Source organism: Podarcis muralis, chromosome 3 (assembly GCF_964188315.1).
Source record: "Podarcis muralis chromosome 3, rPodMur119.hap1.1, whole genome shotgun sequence".
NCBI lineage: Eukaryota > Metazoa > Chordata > Lepidosauria > Squamata > Lacertidae > Podarcis > Podarcis muralis.
In genome coordinates, this window is record NC_135657.1 from 32,781,862 (window position 1) to 32,804,638 (window position 22,777).

The 22,777-nt window shown below is 45.4% G+C and overlaps 1 protein-coding gene across 2 annotated transcripts in view; it reads left to right on the forward strand.

Annotated features, from left to right (window-relative positions):
• The first annotated feature begins 7,890 nt into the window (after positions 1 to 7,890).
• CAPN13 (calpain 13) overlaps positions 7,891 to 22,777 on the forward strand; it is an 88,735-nt gene continuing 73,848 nt past the window's right edge. For both annotated transcript variants that reach the window (XM_028724475.2, XM_028724477.2), the window contains exon 1: positions 7,891 to 8,263. In XM_028724475.2, the coding sequence (XP_028580308.2) occupies positions 8,225 to 8,263 (39 nt within the window). In that variant the 5' untranslated portion in view covers positions 7,891 to 8,224. The remainder of the gene's footprint in view (positions 8,264 to 22,777) is intronic.

Here is a 22,777-nt window from a genome sequence, read left to right on the forward strand (position 1 = left end):
TCCATGTGGTGTCTAGTACTGGCAGAAACTTCCACTGTGCTTGTATCTCACCTGAGGGTCCCAACATGGAAGCCTTGGCGATCACTGGGGCTTTGATGCACAACACTATGCAAGGGCCAAGGATGAGCTGATTGCAAAGTGCTGTGCATATCTCCAATCTGCCATCAGACTCTTTGCACCCTGACAGAGTCCCTTCATCCCATCATCAAGGGAAACGTTGCTGGTATTTCAGCATGCTGTCAAACATACTTGTTCCCCAGGTGTCATCTTTTGAATTAAATGCTCTTCCTAAAAGCATTCATGCATTAAGGACCTTATGGCAGCTTCCACTAAGCGAGTAGACAGTAAACAAATCTGGGAGAATAATAGAACACATTTCTTGCAGATTTTTGATGGGTTGCTTCTGCTTTCTGATGATGCCTGACTATTTGAGCTGAACCTTCACAGATGCTAATGGAATGCAAATTGCGTGTTTGCAAAAAAGCAGAGGTTTAGCCACATACTTGATTGCAAGGTAAGGAAATTGTGCTGGCAGGTCAGTTGTGTAAATTGCATCTTTGGATGTACTTGCACTAGCCAATGATCACTTGCAAGAACTAATGGCTAGATATACTCTCACTATTTTAGCAGCTGTGGGTGGGCAGGACTGGTTGAATCCCATGTTACAGCTAGAAGATCCAGACATTCCCTTTCTGAAAAAAAGTAGTGTGGATGGTTCAGGAGTAGGCTCTTTGCCTTTTGGAAAAATAGATTTTTGAGCAATTGAGTTGAAATGGATGATGTCCAGATAGCATCTAGTATGGAATGCAAATTTGCACTCTCTGTGCTATATATACAGTAAAACCTCCGGCTACCCTAACATCAGTCATCCCACACTGCAAGCTGTCTGAATTTATAGTGTGCATTCTGCACAGCCTACATATCAGTTTTAAGACCATTTAAACTATGCTTTTGATTATCTGAATATATGATCATTAGTGTGGAACCTCCCTTCACCCAGTCTATTTGAATAATAAGACTTTAAAGTGAAATGCAGAAAATGCAGTTGCTAATTCATCTAGCAAACACAGGGTTGCCATATGTCTGGAATTTCCTGGACATAGCTGGAATAAGGCAGTTGGAGGCAGTGACAGGGCGGAAATCGCTGGGATGTCCAGGAAAATCCAGATGTATGGCAATTCATGTTGGAAATGTAGATTTTGCCTAATTTCCTTAAAAATAGTAAAAATAGCTCAAAAATTAATTATTTTTTGAGATTTTGCAAAAAAGAAAAAGAAAAAGCTGAACAACTTTAGGTAAAACTAGAAAAAAGCGCAACAAGATTTTCACCTTTTGAAATATGGCAACCCTAAGCAAACACAAACATGGATTTAGAAATTTTTATTCTAATGTTCACAATTAACTGTGTTATTCAGTATTGCGAGTAATTAATTTGAGGAAAGAGGGATTTTTTATGTGAGGGCAGGGGGAGTTTGATAATGTTGCAATCTGTATTTAAGCCATCGAAAGGGTATTTGTAGAATAAATTATCTACTGCCAGCTATCACAACACAAACCTTGGTGTTAATAATAATAATAATAATAATAATAATAATAATAATAATAATTTATACCCCGCCCATCTGGCTGAGTTTCCCCAGCCACTCTGGGCGGCTCCCAATCAGTGTTAAAAACAGTACAGCGTTAAATATTAAAAACTTCCCTGAACAGGGCTGCCTTCAGATGTCTTCTGAATGTCAAGTAATTATTTATCTCTTTGACATCTGATGGGAGGGCGTTCCACAGGGCGGGCGCCACTACCGAGAAGGCCCTCTGTCTGGTTCCCTGTAGCCTCACTTCTCGCAATGAGGGAACCACCAGAAGGCCCTCGGCACTGGATCTCAGTGTCTGGGCTGAACGATGGGGGTGGAGATGCTCCTTCAGGTATACAGGACCGAGGCCGTTTAGGGCTTTAAAGGTCAGCACCAACACTTTGAATCGTGCTCGGAAATGTACTGGGAGTCAATGCAGATCTCTCAGAACCGGTGTTATGTGGTCCCGGCGGCCACTCCCATTCACCAGTCTAGCTGTCGCATTCTGGATTAATTGCAGTTTCCGGGTCACCTTCAAAGGTAGCCCCACGTAGAGCGCGTTGCAGTAATCCAAGCGTGAGATAACTAGAGCATGCACCACTCTGGCGAGACAGTTCGCGGGCAGGTAGGGTCTTAGCCTGCGTACCAGGTGGAGCTGGTAGACAGCTGCCCTGGACACAGAGTTAACCTGCGCCTCCATGGACAGCTGTGAGTCCAAAATGACTCCCAGGCTGCGCACCTGGTCCTTCAGGGGCACAGTTACCCCATTCAAGACCGGGGAATCCCCCACACCAACCCACTGCCTGTCCCCCAAAAACAGTACTTCTGTCTTGTCAGGATTCAACCTCAATCTGTTAACCGCCATCCATCCTCCAACCGCCTCCAGGCACTCACACAGGACCTTTACCGCCTTCACTGGTTCTGATTTAAAGGAGAGGTAGAGCTGGGTGTCATCTGCATACTGATGAACACCCAGTCCAAACCCCCTGATGATCTCTCCCAGTGGCTTCATATAGATATTAAAAAGCATGGGGGAAAGGACAGAACCCTGAGGCACCCCACAAGTGAGAGCCAAGGGGTCTGAACACTCATCCCCCACCACCACTTTCTGGACACGGCCCAGGAGGAAGGAGTGGAACCACTGTATGACAGTGCCCCCAGCTCCCAATCCCTCTAGACGGTCCAGAAGGATGTTATGGTCGATGGTGTCAAAGGCCGCTGAGAGATCCAGCAGAACTAGGAAACAGCTCTCACCTTTGTCCCTAGCCCGCCGGAGATCATCAACCAGCGTGACCAAGGCAGTTTCAGTCCCATGGTGAGGCCTGAATCCCGATTGGAAGGGATCCAAATGGTCCGTTTCCTCCAGGCATGCTTGGAGTTGTTCAGCAACCACCCGCTCAATCACCTTACCCAACTTAACTCAACAGAGCTGAGTTAAGTTGCAGGCCTTTGTGTCAACAACTATAGTCTGAAAGTTTTTGTGAAAGTTGAAAGTATAAAAGACTGTTTTCTTGTCTTCTCACCCCAAAGTTTTGCTGGTGTAATATTAGTATACAGTGAGAGAAAAGTCAAACTCGGTGACATGAATGCATCCACCACCATTTAGTTGCCATTAATAGTTTGATGAGGTTGACAGTCAGCTGGGAAATGAAAACAGATGACATGACGAATCCTCAAAGGGCTCTGTTTCACACACCAGATTGTCACTGCAGTTTCAAAGGCATCCATTACTGGCTGCTCAAATGTGTTGTGCGCCTTCCTTATGCATAGTTAAACAGCTGTCACATTGCAACCTAGAGGTTGCGAAAGTTAATTGTGAGTGTAAATTATATTTTTAAAAAGTCAGTCTGCACTTGGAATAAACAAGGTAGCAGGAGTGTGCCTGCACCAACTCTCAACTCCTTTCATTTCTTTTCTATATGCTTCCAAATTCAGGGAGTTTACAGAGACTCATCAATGGTTTTTCCTGCAGGGAGTTCGACCATACTATCAGCCTGATGAAGACCAACATTCTGGGTCAGGACATTGCCAGCACTTCACGCATCAGCATTGGTGATCCCATGCTTGAGGTGGTAGAGGATTTTGTCTACCTGAGTTCCACCATAACCAGCAACCTGTCTGTCAACGCAAAGTTGGACAAGCATATTGGCAAGGCAGCTATGGGAGAATGTGATACCGATGTCCAAGGTCTACCAGGTTTGCGTCTTGAAGACACTGCTTTATGGAAGTGAGTTGTGGGCAAATTACAATCACCAGAAGAAATGCCCCAATGCCTTCCACATGCACTATATTTGGGTGATTTTGGGTATCGCATGGCAAGACAGAGTTCCAAACAAAGGTGTGGTCTGCCAAGTCCATATTTGTATGTTTGCACTGCTGTCTCAGTGATGTCTACATGAACTTGGCCAGGTCGACAGAATGGAAGATGGTAGAATCCCCAAAGATGTGCTCTACAGGGAGCTATCTTCAGGCATCAGGCCCATTGGCAGACCAACTCTGTGATACAAAGATGTCTTTCTCAATCACACATTTGCAAATCAAGCCCCTGTCTAGAAGCACTCTTGCACGTCTTTTGGTCTCTGCCTTATGCTAGCTCAGTGGCTTCCTGCTCCCTTTGCTTGCTTGTTTAGTCATTTAGTCGTGTCCGACTCTTCGTGACCCCATGGACCAGAGCACGCCAGGCACTCCTGTCTTCCACTGCTTCCTGCAGTTTGGCTAGACTCCTGCTCCCTTTAGTTCCTTCCAGGCTTCTTCTGCCATTCCATTCCTCCCTCATCCCTGGAACCAACTCTCACCCTGTTTGGAAGGCACACAAGCCTCATACATTTTCTTGAAAGTCTCTCCTGAGCATCTATATCTTCACTCCTTTTCAGCACTCAACATACAATGGCCATTAAACACATAATATGTAGTAGCCCACACCTGAGCCTCTCGTGTAAGGAGGGAAGGAAATCTGGGTTGCAGTAGTGGGCATATGAACTCGGAGATGCTGTTCAAAGATTATGAAACCCCAAAAGCTGTTTTGGTTCCAGAGCCTCCAGTTGATATTTTCTTACTAAGATCAGCATGCAGTGCACTTGGGAGAAGCCATCTTTCATTCCAAAAATTCCCTTTGAAATGATGCAACATCATGATGTAAAATTGTTCCCCTGGGGGATTTTGTTACATTATGGGCCCCCTGTCTGCTGCGAGTAGCTAAGCTGTCCGTTCAAGCAGAGTTTACTTTAACATTTTAAATAAAAAATACCCAACCTTGATTGCCTTTTATTAAAGTAAGAACTAAGGGCAGGATTCAACCAACAAGTCCCATCAGCAGAAGCCCATGCAAGGATTTCTCCTTGAGCAATGGGGCTCCCCCTACCCCACCCTCCTCGTGCCCCCTGAAATTGACTTATGTAGGTTGGGAGAGCCCCCAGAACAATATGCAGGGGAGGAGATGGGGACCGTTCTGACTTGCAAGCTGAAATGCTTGCCTGGAGGGAATGATTGACATAGTGAGTGCAACATTCAATCCCTCCCTGTGGAATACCCATGAAAGTTGTTTGAAGCCCTTCACCCTGGTCCAATAAATAAAAATTGGGGGTGGGGAGATGTTTTCGCACATGCACATACACTGCTAAATAAAGTCAGGTCAGTATCATCATGACCACCTGTTCTCTAGTTTGGTTGGGATCATATCAGAGGCAGAAGATTTCTTATTGCCTGAAGGCCCATGAGGACCAGCTTGCTTCAGCTAAGCAACTCTGGATTTGGTCAGTGTCTGGACAGGTGACCACCTGGAAGCCACATGCATACTGCCTTGGTTTCATGATGGAAGAAAGGCAGAGCATAAGTGAGAGTAAGAATGAATGAATGAATGAATGAATGAATGAATGAATGAGTGAAGCAGAGAGGGAACTGTGTGTTGGATGGCAGTGCACAGAAGCAAGCAACGAGCATATTGCAACATTTGAGGAAGGGGTGGGCTTCAGGACATATTTTGGCCCTCCAAAAGTTCCCCCTTCACTCCCAAACCCAAACTGTGAGTGGCAGCTAGTACTTTTAAATCACCAAGTAAACGGACACATCTGTATGGACCATCTATGGAGATGCTGACAATCACAAAATGGAGTCATGCTGTACTAAGTGAATCCCCTGCCAGGCTGCTGATGGGGCTTTCTAATCAACTTTGCAATGAATATTTCTTAAATCATGTTAATCCACCGTTTAAGCAGAGATATCGGTTCCAGACAATGAATCACAGCACCTGGAGGGGAATATACCTGCCATTTCCCCAGAGAGCCAGTGATTAACAGAGCGCACATGCTGTCAAGATGAGCTGGCAGCAGCTCTGGTGTTTATCACCTCAGAGCTCCTTGCTTGGAATGAAGGAGGCCTGGCTTTCACGCTCCTGGTGCAATCAGCTTTTATTTATGTTGCATTCGCGTGAAACAGCTCTTTGCAGGAGTGTGGGGGAGAAACACCTGGTTTAACCCTGGGGGCCCAAATCTGCTTTTCAGATATAGGCCCCACTAGAACCAAGCAAACGCTTAATAGACGCTACAGTGTTGAGGAAGAATCCAGCTCACCAAAGGTAATTCACATGTAATAAATTTGAGCTTGGGGAAAGGTTGGCATATTTATTGCCAGTTGACACTCCTATGCCTTTCATGGAAGGGAGGAATTAAACAGAAGCAACTACTCTAAGCAGAGCACTGCAGCAATGCGGGGAGATGCACTGCCAAAATGCTGCTTCTCTCTTAAGGCATGATGGACCTGGAAGCCTTAACAGGATGGTTTCTGGTAAACCGCATGCTGAGTCAACTTGGAAGACTAAGGAAGTTGCTTATATTAGTTCAAGTCAAGCACTTTCTACTCTGATTGGTTATTGTGAACTGCCCGGAGATCGTATGATGAAGGGTGGTAAGATAATAATAATAATAATAATAATAATAATAATAATAATAATTGGTGGATATCACCAGCTGTCCAATTCCTTCCTTCCTTCCTAATATAAGGTCATGACAGGAATTGAACTAGGGACCTTCTACGTGCAAGACATATGCATGCTGTTTATTTATTAACTTACATTTGTATTGTTAACTCACATTTCCTCCCAGGAGCTCAATGTGGTATGCATCTTATCCTCACATCATTTTTTGAGGTAGGTTAGGCTGGAAGACTGTGACTGGCCCAAGGTGCCCCAGTGAGCACTGGTCTCCTAAGTCCTAGTCTTTTTGTTTCTTTGTCAGTACTGCCAGGAGTTCATCCTACACTTGAGTAGGACCCTGGCAGAGACACATGCCTGACTAGTATGTTCTCTCCCTCCTGGTCGATCGTTCAGGAGCTTCAAAAGCTTTCTTCAGCCCGAACATCACAGCGACCGATGCCAACCGGTCTGTGCAACTTGTGCGTGACAGACCTCAGCAACTCAGCATTTTGGCTAATCTACTTTATTTATATATAAACACACACAGTCACCTCCCCCAAATATTGAAGGGTAGTCCGTTAAAGGATTCCGGGGGGGGGGGGGCGTGGCCTCGTCCGAAGCCTATGGAGACCAGGGCCGAAAGCCCCCCCCCCCGAGCGGTGACCCCTGGGGAGTACCTAGTTGATGTGCATCAGCAGGGCTCCCCCTGCTGGTGTTAACCCTTCCCGGTCTTCAAGCAAACAGGCTGAAGCCGGATAGTCATATAGGACAAATGCCGAAGCCAATATCGCTCTTACCTGTAACCAATAAAGTTGTGGCCAATTATAGCCCATTAACCTTAATCAATGGTGTCATGTGTCTTTATTTCTACTGGGGGAGGCGGGAACTTGCCACACAACATGGCTCCCTCTCTCTCTAGCATCAGACAGCAAAGAGGAAAAAACCCAAAGGACAATAGTCCCACTTAACGGAACACAGTAACACAAACATCCTGTTTCCGTCACCTCCCACTCTGTGGAGTCAAAACATATACCGTCATGTGAAAGACAACAATCCTATGACTGCAATCATAGATCAAGAATTCTAACAAGAACATGTCTATTTATGAAGTGTATTTGGCGGGATGGGGGTGTGTGTTTCTTGTGGGTTCTTTTGCCCAATAACATGATAAATCCATTGTTTAGTGTACAGAGCCATAAATATTTCTTCATTTCCTGGTAGAGCTTTGAGAGAACCATGAAAACGAATATGAAACAAAGCCTGGTGTTTGCTAACAACATCTTAAACTCACAAAATATTGTGAGTGGTGAAACATTAACCACCGCAGGATAGGAGGGGCGAGCTACCTGTGGTAAGATAACACCTGAGAGAAGCAGGAAGTTGTATACTGTTGGTCCCAGGCTTGGCTCTGACTTCATGTTCACTCTGGCAGGTGTTTACTTAAGGGGGTGCAGCATGCCTGCTGAAATACAAATCAATATAACAAAGCTGAAGTCATCTCGTTGGATTTAGCTAGCAAATATTCATTTGACAGGCTTTTTATAGGGGGGAAAAACCAGTTTGCCCTTCTGCCTCTGAAGAGATAACAGCATAAAAAATCGGAAGCACGGATACTGGAAGATCACCTTCACAGAAGCACTGGAAGTGTTTGGCTTTGAAAAAGGACAGGCCATTGGGAACTGTGCTGCCTGGAGAGACTCTGAGTACGGAAAAGGAGAAGCAGCAATGACTTGTTGGGATCTAGATGGGGCTGGCCTGCTGTAAAGAACCTTCCCATGTAATGGTAAGTTTTCAGAAGTAACTGGACATTGCTGAAGAAATTGGAAGGGATACATTCCTCTGTGTGTGCATGTAGAGGACGGAAAGTAATAGGGAATGTTGGATGGTCTGGTACTTCCATCTATCCAGCTTCCCTTTCTGTTTCAAACAGCATAAGAAGAGAAGAGGAGCCTGTTCTCACAGTGGCCAATTATCAGTTTTCCCAGGACAGGTGTTAGGCTAACTGGCCTGTAATTTCCAGGGTGCCCATTGGATCCCTTTAAAAAAAAAATATTGGTGTTGCATTTGCTACTTTCCAGTCTTCAGGTATTGAAGCTGGTGTGAGACAAGTTACCTACTTTTGAGTTATTTGTAAGCTCTTGTGCGGATGCTATCTTGACCCGGCATTTGTCGGTTTTTACTTTGTTTATTAAGCCTAGAACTTCGTCTCTCGTCACCACTATCTGCTTCAGTTCCTCAGATCTACCTCCTGCAGAGGTTAGTTCAGGCACTGAAATCTGCCCCACATCTTTCTGTTTGGAAAATGGATACAAAGAATTAATTCAGTTTCTCCACAATCTACTTATCCTTCTTTAGTATTCTTTTGATTTCGTTGTCATCCGTGGGTTCAACCATCCCCCTTGATGGACTCCTGCTACTAATATACTTACATAACTTTTTGTTGTTGGTTTTAAGGTTTTGAAGAATGTGCTTCTCAAAATCTTTTTTTCAGCATCACATTGTCTGCTTGCACTTCTTTTTTTGCCGAACTTTGGGGTTTGTTTTTTTCCCTCTTCAGTTTTTTGAAGGAAGCCTTCTTGCCTCTAATAGCTTCTTTGGCTCTGCTCATAAACAACTCTGGCATTCTCTTGGTCCTCATGGTCCCTTTTCTGATCTGTGTTATACACTCCTTTTGAGTTTCTAATGTGGTTTTAAACAATTTCTAAGAATTTCAACATCCTTCTTACCTCATTTTGAGGAAGTTTCCCCTTTTGAAACCAAATGGGTCAGTATTGAATTTTCTTGGCATTTGCTTGCAAAAATATGAACATTAGTCAATACTGCATACAAAAAAATGTACAACAATGCTGAAAGGTTTTCATGAAGATGCTTTGATTTTTTTAAAAATTGCAAATTGCTACAGAAATGTGTACAACTGTATTTAAGATTTAAAAAAATGAGAAATAGGGAGAACTGAATTTGATAGATTCCTCCTTCCCTAGTGGGTGTATGGGGATATCTGAGAAAGTCCTGTGTTTGCCACCCACAAAATGGCTGCTATGGGGACATAAGATAACACACAATGGCTATATAATATAACACACAATGTGTGACGGGGTGTGTAAAGCATCTAAAAAAGCAGGAAAAGAGACAGGACCAGTGCTTTTTTCTGGGGGTAGAAACAGGAGAAGAAACTATTTTTTTTAAAAAATAGTTTCTTCTCTAGCACAGTGAATTGTCAGTTCTGTTGCTACCCCTGATGGCGGCCTCATTTCCTGTCACGGGGTTTCCTGAGTCTCATATGGAAGCAAGCGTTTAATGTGCGAAGTAGGACTTGCAATCTAGCATGGTGATTGATCAGTTTTGTTGTTACCACCTCCAATGGCGGCTTATGTTCTTTGTACTTTTGTCCATTTCCTGTATTTATTTTTCCTGGTTTGAACTATAAAATGGTGGTTTTCTTGAATCAAAATGAGAGTACCTCTAAACATATTTTTTTTACTATAGAAAAAAAGTACTGGACAGGACCATAAAATGGTGATTTGTGCTTGCCCTATTAACCTTCTCATCAGTGAAAAAAGAAGGCAAAAAACCACTGCAGGACTCATTCCCATAGAAGCTCTTTGCACCTCTTTGTTCAGAATAGGAGGGCGGGTGGCCAGTCCTGACAACCAACAAAAAGTGGGCATTTTTTGTCAGGGTGGGGGTGGATTTCAACCTAGGATAGGCTGAGACAGAGCAAACATTCTCCTGTGCACTGTGGATTTTTGAGGGGGTATTTACCTTTACCTTTTATACTGTGCCATAGAAGATACTGGAAGTTACATGATGTCGGCTGATACTGTGTTGGACACCTCTATTATAAACAAAATAAAAAGCACTGGAGGCCCAAATGAAATAACGTTCTAAGACAATTATTGAATTTTTCAGTTAAATGCTGTGAGGAAAGGTAACTGTTTTGCATATGAAATGGAGCAAGCAACATCTAATGAATAAAAATCAGGAGAAAATCCCTTCTAAATTAATAGGATTAAAACCATGAACTGCTGAAGTGGGATGCATGGCAGCAACGCAGCCACATCTTTTGCTTGATCTTGATCTCCTGAGGCATTAATGAAGTGGTAATTGTAGGAGCAGTGGGTTATTTACAGCTTTCACCAAATAATAGATAATTAGGTGAAATAGCATAGCTTTAAGAAACAAAATAGACATTAAAACTGCAAATTAGAACTAAGATCGTTTTTAAAACAGGGTGTGACAGAACCAAAGTACAAAAATGTTGCATCAAGCTTTAATGAACATCTCTCCAGAATTATTTAGAACATATAACTTATATGAATTTCCCTACTAACTGTGCTAAACAAACACATGAACAGTTCAATCATAACCATGCTTATTGGAGATGTTCAAGTAATTATGCTTAGGAATTATAACTTAAATTGAAGCAGAACCGTTTTCTCCTTAAGTTTGTTTTTTAAGTCAATGGGCTAAGGCTGTAATCCTGTACAGTGGTACCTCGGGTTACATACGCTTCAGGTTACATACTATTCAGGTTACATATTCCGCTAACCCAGAAATAATGCTTCAGGTTAACAACTTTGCTTCAGGATGAGAACAGAAATCATGCTCTGGCAGTGCGGCAGCAGCAGGAGGCCCCATTAGCTAAAGTGCTGCTTTAGGTTAAGAACAATTTCAGGTTAAGTACGGACCTCCAGAATGAATTAAGTACTTAACCCGAGGTACCACTGTATCTTGGGGGCTTCCAACCCAGTGCCCACAAAGGCCTCCATTGGTGCCCCCAGTCAGAGTTTGAGGTTCTTTATTCTCTTTTCTTTTAAAGTAAGTCTCTAGGTGCCCTAGAAAGAAAGTTATGAGGCAAAATGTGCAGGTATCCTTCTGAGCCTGTCAGGGAACTGCCATCGGAAGGACAGGAGGTGCAAAGGCTCCCTCAGGTTGAAAGAGACGGAGCAGCTGAAGAGGGAACCAGTAGGGGGGGAGCAGGAACTTCCAGGGAAAGTGAGTCGGAGGGGTGGCTCAGAGACGTTTCCAGCGAAAACAGTGGAGAGGTCTCAGGACCTCCTATAGGGACACCCACGCCTCGCCGGAAACTGTCACGCAGAGAGTCCAGAAGACGTGTTTCCGTGAAAGAGCTTTTATGTTGGAAACGTTTCCGAAAGCAACCACTTTCGGATTCTACTAGCGATTGACGCAGCCATGCCGGAGGGGCTCCGTCACAGGCAGAGGTTTGAAAACCTGATCAAACTCTGAGGGACTTGCATTTTACGCACAAGCAGCTCATCATCCCACCACAGCAATCCGAAAGTCCCTGAAAGCCAGCTTGTGCAAGCAGCGGCATCATGAGCGACCCAGCCGGAACCGGAGGAGCAGGAGCAGCTGGAGGAGGTCCAAGCCTGGAAGAAAGGTACAGGGCATTGGAGATCCAGCTGGCCATGCAAACGGCGAGGCTTGAGGAGAGGAGGGCTCAGGATGCAGAAAAGGGAAAGGAGAAAACCACCTCGATAGCCAGAAAGGTGCCAGGATTGGTGCAGAAATTCGGGGGAGATCCCAGAAACTATCATGCCTTTAGAACTGAGATGCAATACGCTCTCAACCTGCAGTATGATGACTTCCCCGACGAGGAATCGCGAGTGGCTTTTGTAATTGGCCATCTCGAAGGGGGGGCGAAGGATTGGGTTCGACCCCTGATGGCAGTGAATAATGAGATACTAAAGGACACGAGGAAGTTTTTTCGTGCCATGGACCTGATGTTTTCCAGTGACATTGAGCAGGGGGTGGTACGAAGGCAGTTAATGGCTTGCAAACAGGGGAGCCGATCTGTCCGTGAGTACTGGACTGAGTTTACTATGCTGATTCATAAATTGGGGTGGGACCTATCGGCGGAACCCATCCAAATGCTTTTTGAAGAGGGGCTTTCTTCGGCCGTTAAAGATGAACTTTCCCGGGGGCCAAGGGCGGAGTCTATGGATCAGCTGACCAAATCCGCGCTGGCCATAGGAGCGCGCCAGGAAGCGAGAGCTTTGGAAAGGCGGGAAGGGAAAGGAGAACGTTGGAGGGAACTGCGCATTCCGGACATTCCAGAGCCACCTTTCCCGCCGGCAGAGCCGATGGAAGTTGGAACAGCGCGGGCGCGCGCAGTTTCAAATCCCAGTGAAGGGCGGAAGAAGGAGGGAAAGAGTGCCAAGAAATGTTATCTCTGCCAACAGCCAGGGCACTTTGCCAGAGTCTGCCCACAAAGAAAGGAATGGCAAGGGATGGCAGGAGCTGTGGGGGAAAGGGAGGAGGAAAACAAGGAGCAAGTAAAAGCCAACGCCTGGCTGCCACCGTCGGGGCACAGCAGCCAGGCCAAAGAGCAGTGAAAGTGCCCACGCCAGAACCACCCAGACCTGCTTTAGTGATAGAAGTGTCACTAGAGCTGCCAAATGGACACCCCCTACAGGTCAAGGCGCTTTTGGATTCAGGCAGCTCCTGTAATTTTATGAGTAAGGAGTTTGCAGCTGAGCACCAGATACAGACCATCCCTTTAAGTAATCCCTTGCAGGTGACCACGATTGATGGCAGAGAGCTGTTGGGAGGAGAAGTTAGCCAACAGACTGTCCCGATGATAATGAGGGTGGCAAGGCACACCGAACGGATAGCGTTTAATGTGGCCACCTTGGGAGGAGCTCCCATCATTTTGGGGATGAGCTGGCTGGCGCTACACGATCCGCTAGTGGGCTGGCATCAGAGGGTGGTCTCCTTTGGGTCAGCGCATTGCCTAGAACACTGCAAGCAGGGGAAGGTTCAGGGCGGAGACAGAGTCACCCTAGCCGGGATGGAAGTAATGGGCAGAGGGAAGGTGCCCCCGCAATACGCAGATCTGAGCAACGTATTCAGCGAAAGGGAAGCAGACAAACTGCCGCCGCATAGACCCTTTGACTGTCAAATCAACCTACTCCCTGGGGCCCAACTCCCAGTGGGCAAGCTGTACGCCATGTCCGACAGGGAGATGCAGGAGCTGAGGGAGTTCATTGACAAAAACCTGAAGCGAGGTTTCATCAGAGAGTCCCGAGCGGTGGGGGGCAGCCCAGTGTTTTTTGTGGACAAAAAAAACACAGATAAGCCGAGACTTGTGTGTGACTTCAGGGCCTTGAATGCAGTGTCGGAACCCCTGGCTTTCCCTATGCCCCGAATTGATGACATTTTGACCAGGGTAAGGAAGGGAAAGATTTTTACAAAGCTGGACCTGCGGGGGGCGTACAATCTGATACGCATAAGGAAGGGAGATGAATGGAAGACCACCATGTTCACCCCTTTGGGAGCCTTTGAATACCTCGTTATGCCCTTCGGTCTACAAGGAGGCTCCGCGTGCTTTCAAGCGTTTATTAACCACGTTCTGGGGCCTTTGCTCTACAAGAACTGTGTGGCCTTTTTAGACGACGTGTTGGTGTATTCGGAGGATGAGGAGCAGCATGTGAGGGACGTTCGAGAAGTGTTGGGCAGGCTGCAAGCCAACCAGCTGTGGGTGAAACTGGAGAAGTGCCAGTTTCATACCAAGGAGGTGGAATTCCTGGGGTACCGCTTGTCAGACAAGGGATTGGCCATGGATCCAGGCAAGGTCCAAGCGGTACTGGAATGGAAGACACCGAAGACCAAGAAGGATGTGCAAAGATTCTTGGGGTTTGGGAACTTTTATCGGAAGTTCATCAAGAACTTTGCCCACTTGACGGCGCCCATCACCGACTGCCTCAGCAGCAAGAAGAAATTTGTTTGGACGGCGGAGGCGGAGCGAGCATTTGAAGAACTGAAAAGGGCTTTCGCCTCGGAAGAACAACTTCTGCATGTGGATTTACGAAAACCCATGAGAGTGGAAACCGATGCGTCCGACCGGGCGGTAGGGGCGGTACTTCTTCAACCGGGGAGGAGTATGTCAGAGTGGAGACCGTGTGCCTTCTTCTCGCGGAAGCTGAATAAATCCGAGAGGAACTACACGGTGTATGACAGGGAACTACTTGCCATTCACGAAGCGTTCCGGAGGTGGAGACATTTATTAATTGGGGCACAACACAAGGTGCAAGTGTGCACCGACCACAAGAATTTAGAGTATTGGAGAACAGCTCGAGTGCTCAACCAACGACAAGTGAGATGGGCACAGGAATTCTCTAAATTCAACTTTGAAATTTGTTATGTGCCAGGTCCAGAAAACGTCAGGGCGGACGCTCTCTCACGCAAACCAGAGTATTGGGAGGGGGAGGGGGCGATTGAAGAGAGACATGTCATCCCTGAGGACCGCTGGGTGTGTGGGGCGGCGCTGGTGGGGCAACGAGAACTGGTAGAGGAAACGGAAAATGATGAATATGCCCAGGATAAGCTCAGAGGACTCAGGGGGGAGGGCGAGAGCCCCGAAGGTTTTGAGGAAAGAAATGGGGCATTGTATTACAAAGGGGCACTGTATATACCCGAAGGTGAATTGAGGGGGAGAGTACTCAAGCAGTTGCACGATAGCCCCACGGCGGGACATTTTGGGCAACACAAGACCATGTGGTTGGTTACCAGGGAATTCTGGTGGCCCAAGGTGAGGGAAGATGTAAGGGAGTATGTAAGAGGGTGTGACCAATGTCAGCGAGCCAAAGGGGAAAGACGGGCGCCGGCAGGGTTATTAGAACCATTACCCACACCAGAACGGCCTTGGGAAGCGGTATCAATAGATTTTATGACGGATCTGCCGAAGTCCAAGGGGAAAACAGCCATCATGGTAGTAGTAGACCTGTTAACAAAGATGTGCCACTTTGTAGCATGCTCACATGCAGTCACAGCGGAAGAAACAGCGAAGTTGTTTGTAGAACACATCTTTAGGTTGCACGGGGCTCCCTTGAGGGTGATCTCAGACCGCGGCAAACAATTTACTTCCAGGTTCTGGAGGAAGCTCATGAGCTTGCTGCACGTGGAAGTCAATTTTTCAACGGCCCGGCACCCTGAAACCAACGGGCAGGCGGAAAGAGCAAATGGCATTCTTCAACAATATCTGAGGTGTTATGTCAATGACAGAGAGAACGATTGGGTCGAAAAGTTGGCGCTGGCAGAATTTGCCTACAATAATGCGGAGAATGTGTCCACAGGGATGAGCCCCTTTTTGGCTAATTACGGGTGTCACCCCAGGGCATTTCCAGGGGAGGGAGGGGAGAGATGGAGCGTTCCAGCGGCTGAACATTTTGTAGAAGAGATGGAAGCGATCCATCATCAGCTCCAGCTCAACTTAGAAAGGGCCAAGGCACAATATAAGAAGCAGGCAGACAAGAACAGAAGGGAAGGTGAAACCATAAGGGTGGGGGATCAAGTGTGGCTGTCAACCCAAGGGTTGCCGTTCAAAGGGGGTTGTAAGAAATTGAGGCCCAGAAGATTGGGACCCTTTGAGGTCATTCAGCAGGTCAACCCGGTGGCTTTCAAACTCCGGTTACCCAACCACATGAAATTGCACCCAGTGTTCCACAGGTCGTTACTGTCACCATACAGGGGGGGACGTGAAGGGGAGCACGTCAGGGGACCAGCCTTGGAAGAGAGGGAACGCAGCAACCATGTAGCGGAAATCCTCGATTCCAGGTGGAAGGGAAATCAGGTAGAGTATTTGGTGGCGTGGGAAGGGGAACCGGAGTCAGAAAACACCTGGGTGACTGCAGGGGAGGTCAATGACGAGGTTTTAACAGAAACGTTCCACCAAAGATTCCCTAGGAAACCACAGCCGGTAGAAAGGTTTAGGAGGGAGTACTTCGGCACCACCGACGAGGAACAGGAAATGGAAGGATTCACGGAGTCGGAGTTGGAAGAGGGAATAGACTCCGAAGACGAGGAGTATCGAGAGACGAGGGACAGTAGCAGGTGGAGGGAAGTGTTCGAAACTTCGGACGATGAGGAAGGTTCTTTCAGGGGTTTTACTTCCTCCCAGCCCGGAGGGGAGGAGACGGGAGGGGGTGAAGGGGGCCCTGGAGGGGAGGTGGATGTCAGGGAACTGCCATCGGAAGGACAGGAGGTGCAAAGGCTCCCTCAGGTTGAAAGAGACGGAGCAGCTGAAGAGGGAACCAGTAGGGGGGGAGCAGGAACTTCCAGGGAAAGTGAGTCGGAGGGGTGGCTCAGAGACGTTTCCAGCGAAAACAGTGGAGAGGTCTCAGGACCTCCTATAGGGACACCCACGCCTCGCCGGAAACTGTCACGCAGAGAGTCCAGAAGACGTGTTTCCGTGAAAGAGCTTTTATGTTGGAAACGTTTCCGAAAGCAACCACTTTCGGATTCTACTAGCGATTGACGCAGCCATGCCGGAGGGGCTCCGTCACAGGCAGAGGTTTGAAAACCTGATCAAACTCTGAGGGACTTGCATTTTACGCACAAGCAGCTCATCATCCCACCACAGAGCCATTTTTTGTTTTACTGTTTTACTGTTGCGATGGCCATTGGCTAATGCGAATAAAGTTTTATCTATCTATCTACTGAGCCATTTCTGTGAAATGAGTCAGCCTGGCTACTTCAGCCTGTCAGTGAAGTCAGATATGTGATTGAAAAGTGAGTTCTTTGGACACCAGGCAATAGGAATCCCCCAGGTACTAAATAGGCGCTGTTTTGTTTTCTTGTTTGGTGCACTTTTCCTGCTTGTGTCTTGTTTTCTAGTAGTCCTTGGCATCTCCATAGTTTTCCCTTTTTGTCTGAGATCAGGTACTCCCCAGAAATAATTTTCTGCAAATATTACTACACACTAAGTGCAGGTGCATGACAAGGTGTTGCGGATGGGGTGGGGCAGGGGAGAGAATTCGGTTCCTTGTCAGTGGATCAATAGGAACTGTTCAAGGGAGGAATCAGAGATGTATTTTTTAAAAATAATAATAATAATCCAGAATTAAAATTTAAAAATTCCTGCCTGCTTTGGCCCTACTTAAATCCGGTGTGTCTATAAGCCACTATAATTGTGGTATTATAAGGTCTTTCTTCTTCCCTCCTCAAAAGGCAGCTTTTATTTTCCACCTCAGTGAAATTATTTTGCAAAGCATTGTATTTTCTCTCTCTCTGTCTCTGCCTTCTCATCAACTTTTCACCCTTTCTGCCTATTGAAACCAAAGCCTAGCCCACTGACAGGCTGGAGATGAACTTCTTGTATGCCACTTTTCCTGCAAGGAATGTATAAGGGCATTCATGGTTCTCTCTTCCCCATACTTCCTTCACAACAGAGTTAGGCAGAGAGACCATCACTGGTCCAAAGTCACCCATGAATTTCAACCCTTGTTTGCTAGGTCATAGTCCACTTAATACCATTTCAGCTTATTCTACAACAGGCTGTTTGTGGGAATATTATACCCCCACCCTCTGTGGACAGGGGGGGAAGCCTATTAGTTCCCTTGTTAACAGTTCTGTGTGGCACCTTTAAGACTAATCAGTTTAGGGTGCAAACTTACACATGCTTATCAGAATCATGAAGTAAGTCCCATGAAATTCATTGGGACCTACTTCTGAGTGAACATGGGTAGGATTGTACAGTTACTGTGGCATCAGTCTGCTCCTGCCCATATAATGTTATGTCAAACTAAACACAATTCTGTGTGTTTGTTAGTTGTTTGCAGTTACTGCAAGACAACTTGTTTTTCAGTCACAATTTTAATATCAACCCCTAATGGAGCTGTCTCCAAAGATTCTTTCACCGCTTTTAGCTCAGATGATTGTTCCAGAACTTAAGTGTCTGCTCCATCGTTGTCCTTCAGCCGCGTTTGATTTCTGCCCAGCAGAGTTTTTGCATCAAACTCTCCAGTTTATAATTGCGATTTCCAGATGTCTTCTGAAATTTATCTGCTGCTCTCCACAGGATTTCCCAGCCATACAGATCTGCTGACTTGCACTTTGGGTTGCAATAAACAAACAAACATTTTTACAACTGGGCATCTCTTTGCATTTATTTCAGCTATAATAGCTTTTTTTTAGATTGGCTACAGTTTTGTTAGAGTAATATAGACGAGACCAGGGTGAGCAGCTAGGAACGGGAATGGGGGAGGGGAGGACCACTTCAATATACAATTTGAAGAACCACCAGAAGAATTTTGTCAAAGTGATGGAAAGGGGATTGAGCTGTATAACTATAATTAGAGAAACAAGTTCTCAGTCTTTGTTTGCTGTACATTTCAACTGCCACGTCGAAAACGAACTGAACAGTCCATTGGATATATAGCAGATGGTTCCCTGGCACCTGCAAAAACTGTTATAGCGTAATGAAAAGGCTGGGGGGGGGGAGGGAATGGCATATGGGTGGTGATGGGTTCAGTTGTGCGTGTCTGCGCATACATATACACATAAGGTGCGCTGGTTCACACTCACGCTATTCAGTACAAAAGATGGATGTTAAAAGCAATCACCTACAAATAGGATTGTTGCCAAGTTTGCGACTTGGGCATTCTACCTTATTCCCCCGTTGTGTTTCGAGTCACAGGGAAAGGAGTATATGACAGGACTAGGGGTGAGGAAACAGATGGGAATTGCCTCCTCTGCCAATTCAGCTGCAGGTCTCAAAGTGGGATGCTCCAAGAGGCCATAGCTCCGCGGGAGAGCATCTGCTTTGTACGCAGACGGTCCCAGGTTCAATCCCTGGCATCTTTAGATAAGGGTGGGGGAGACCCCCGCCTGAAATCCTGGAAAGCCACTGCCAGTCAGTTTAGACAATATTGAGCTAGGTAGGCCAAGAGTCAACCTGGATAGCTCAGTTGGTAAGAGCGTGGTGCTGATAACAGCAAGGTTGCAAGTTTGATCTCCGCACTGGGCAGCTGCATATGCCTTCTGTTGCCAGAGGTTGTACTCGATGATCCTTACGGTCCCTTCCAACTGTACAATTCTAGGATCCTATGACTCAGTCTAAGACGGTGCCTATGAGCTTATCAAGCCTTTCTGCAGGTTGCAACCCATGAGTGACTGTGCTCATTGCATATTGAGGCAAAGGGTGTGTTTGTGTATTTACATATATATTCATTTTCTTTTTTTATATATTACCTTTTTCATTTCCCCCCTCATCTCTTGAAATAATTTTTATTTGATTTTACAAATGTAGAATTATAACATTACCAAATACATACCCCTATTTAGAGATTTCTCCAAATCTCTAGACTTCCCACCTTCCTCTCCACGGATCCTATTATCCACCTTTTCAGCTGCATATTATTTCATCATCCAAGTTTTACATCTCTCCATTTTGTTCATAGTAATTTTTACATTGCAAGTGTCATTGTAATCCTGCTAATGTTTTCATCTGCTTACAGTGGTCTCTCAAGTAAATTGTAAATTTTCCCCATTCTTTATTAATGTTTTGGTCTTCTTGGTTCCTGAGCTTTCCGGTCAGTTTTGCCATTTCGGCATAGCCCATCAGCTTAGTTTGCCATTCTTCTCTGGTAAGGACTTTGTCTTCTTTCTATCTCTGGATATCTTACCTTTTTTCCATTGTGGCACCCAAGGTTGTGTACATGTGGTTCCCCAGGCTGTCTCCTATTTAATCACTGACCAGCCCTCCTTAGTTTTAGCAAGTTGGTGGCCTCCTGTGCCCTCAGACCATGCCTGGGCACTCAGGTTTCAACTTTCGTACGATGTTATAGAATTCCCTGTGTGGTAACAGACAGCAGAAGCACTGAGCGTGTTGAAATGTGCAAAGTCGCCCTATGTTACCAATATCTCTGGGAACCGGTTGCTTTTCCTCCCAGCTTAAGCCGCTGATCTGTACATAACACAATATAATCTCTCCTGTCTGTGTTCTCCAAATTTACTTTGGCATCTTAAAACGATTAGTTCATTATATATGGGTGACACACACCCATTTGAACAATATGTTGACCTGTGCAGTGTTCAAATATTCCTTTTCTGGCAGCTTTCTTAACCAACTCCTTTATTCAGGTAATACCATACAAGATTAATTTTGCATATGTTATAGCAATTGTTCTGATCACAGACATGATTGTGTGTGTGTGTGTGTGTGTGTGTGTGTGTGTGGACTCTGACAACCAGTTCCCTGGCACATACCAAGTGCTTGTTTTAATATGCTGTTACTTCAATGGCGAAAACCCTTTCATCAGTTCCAGTATTATGAGCTCTGCTGAAATTCTGATGTAGGCCTTATTGCTCATTGGATCTCTTCAGACAATCTACCTCTATTTATTCTTCAACACAGGGCTTTTTTCCAGCTGGAGCTCAGGTGGGAGCCTGAGTGGTAAGATAAGGCACAGCAAAGGCACTGTTGTGCTAGTACCAAAATCCCACTGAGGTACCGTAAATCTCATAGTTCATCTGGTTAGCCACTGCGAGAACAGGATGCTGGACTAGACGTTGCCTTTGGTCTGATCCAGTGGGGCTCTTCTTACATTTGTTGCATTCTCGGTTTCTGTTGACCGGTGTCCACCTTAAAACAAAACACTCAATTATACATATAAAATATATAATTCAGAAAGGGGCAGTGCAGTAGACAATGGGAAAGAACCTCTGCCTGTGACCCAAGGGAAGTGGTGTCAATTCTGGGCTAGGCAGACAAATCTAAGTCAGCTTCCTATGAACCTAAGCCATAGCTGTCAACGTTTCCCTTTTTTAAAGGAAAATTCCCTTATTCAGAATAGGCTTCCTCGCAAGAAAAGGGAAAAGTTGACAGCTATGACCTAAGTGCAAGTAGCACAAGAGAACACATTGCTCTGATGTTCGAGCACGCACTTTGCGGAGCATATCTCTCCCCCAGCAGTGAATTTTAATCATGCATAACAACTGCTTTTACATTTGTCCATGTACATACCCAGACACCATTCTGATGAAGCTGACGAAGCTGTTCTGCGGAAGGGAGGAGAGCTAAGTGCCTTATTTTCTTCACTCCACTTGCTAAATTATTCCCAATGTGTTAAACAATGTAATTAAACACACACGCTCACATGATAAAAACTCTTTGCTGTTCCCCATCAGCGCAGGGGGTGAGAGGGAGAGGGAGGGAGAGAGAAGAACGAACGCGTGTGTCAGTCCCAGCCTTCAAGCTCTGCTAGTTTTAATTTGAGTTGTGGAATTAGTAATCAGTTTTGCTGGAACACTGTTGCAGGAAATAGATCCTTGCATGTGGCGGGCTTGAGCACTGTTGCAAATGAGTATTTGTTAAGGGGAAACCATTCCCTTGTCATGTTATGCTACATTACGTAAGATTTATTTCCTTTGTGCGGAGAAATGGAAGCCAAAAAGGAACGCTCGCTCTTCGTGTCAGTGGAAGGTTATTTCTGAATTTCATCTGATTCCCTCTTTAAAAAGAAACAGTCTCTCTTAATTAAACAGCATGTGTAGAAATGCTCTTGGTTTATAGGGTTTATTATTAAGTCGAGAAGCAAGGCCAGGAGCTAGGAAAAGGGAGAAATTCAGTCCAGTCCACAGAATATGCAAACCGAAAATGTAGCCTTCCTTCAAAAATGCGCACAGCTCTGAACTTTGCAAACAAAAAAGAAAAGTATATGAAAAGGTATGTATTCAGGGAATGTGTGCATAAAAATGCACATATTTTGGTGAAAACACCAGAAAAATGCATCTTTTTAGGAAAAATTGCATACAGAAATGTGAACACCAGTAGAAATGTACACTAAAACACTGACAATTCCTTTGTGAGGAGCCTTTGAAAAATCATAAACTGATGCTGAAATGCATGACTAACACACCTTTTGAGTGGGAAAAAGAGAAACTGGGAGGAATGGAAATAAGTAGCCCTCTAAAATTGGGGTGGTTAAGCAGTATGCACCTCTGTGGGCAGAGAGTTCCATAGCTGTGGCTAGAAATAAGATGGGAGGATTTAAGACTGTGAGAAAGTATCACACGTCAATGTGAAAATGTAAACATGTTTCACAGTCAGTTATATTTTTATGTTTTTATACTGTATCCTTTTGTAATTATCATTTTACAACCCAAAGGTGCAGGAGCAGGGTATTACATTGTTCCATATACAAAGCAAACATACAAGAAGGAATAAGAGAAATAAATGGTAACATCCTAATCTAAATCAAGGCATCCATATTTCCCAAGATGGCGTAGACGGTGAATATTGGGCACCTAAGTTCGAAGCGTAAGAAATAAAATCCCACCCGGTGCTCTGCATCCCTCTGAAGATGCACAATTTATTCAAATATATTTGAAACAAAATTGTTTAATTTATGGGAACCTTTTAATCAAATATTTAGAACTGTGTGCTCTGTGCTTGTCATGCATCCAAATGCCTTTCCCCTTATTGGCCAGAACATTAAAAAGGTGGAACTGGCTTGAGCCTTATGGAGCAATTGAACAGGATACATAGAGCAAGTTT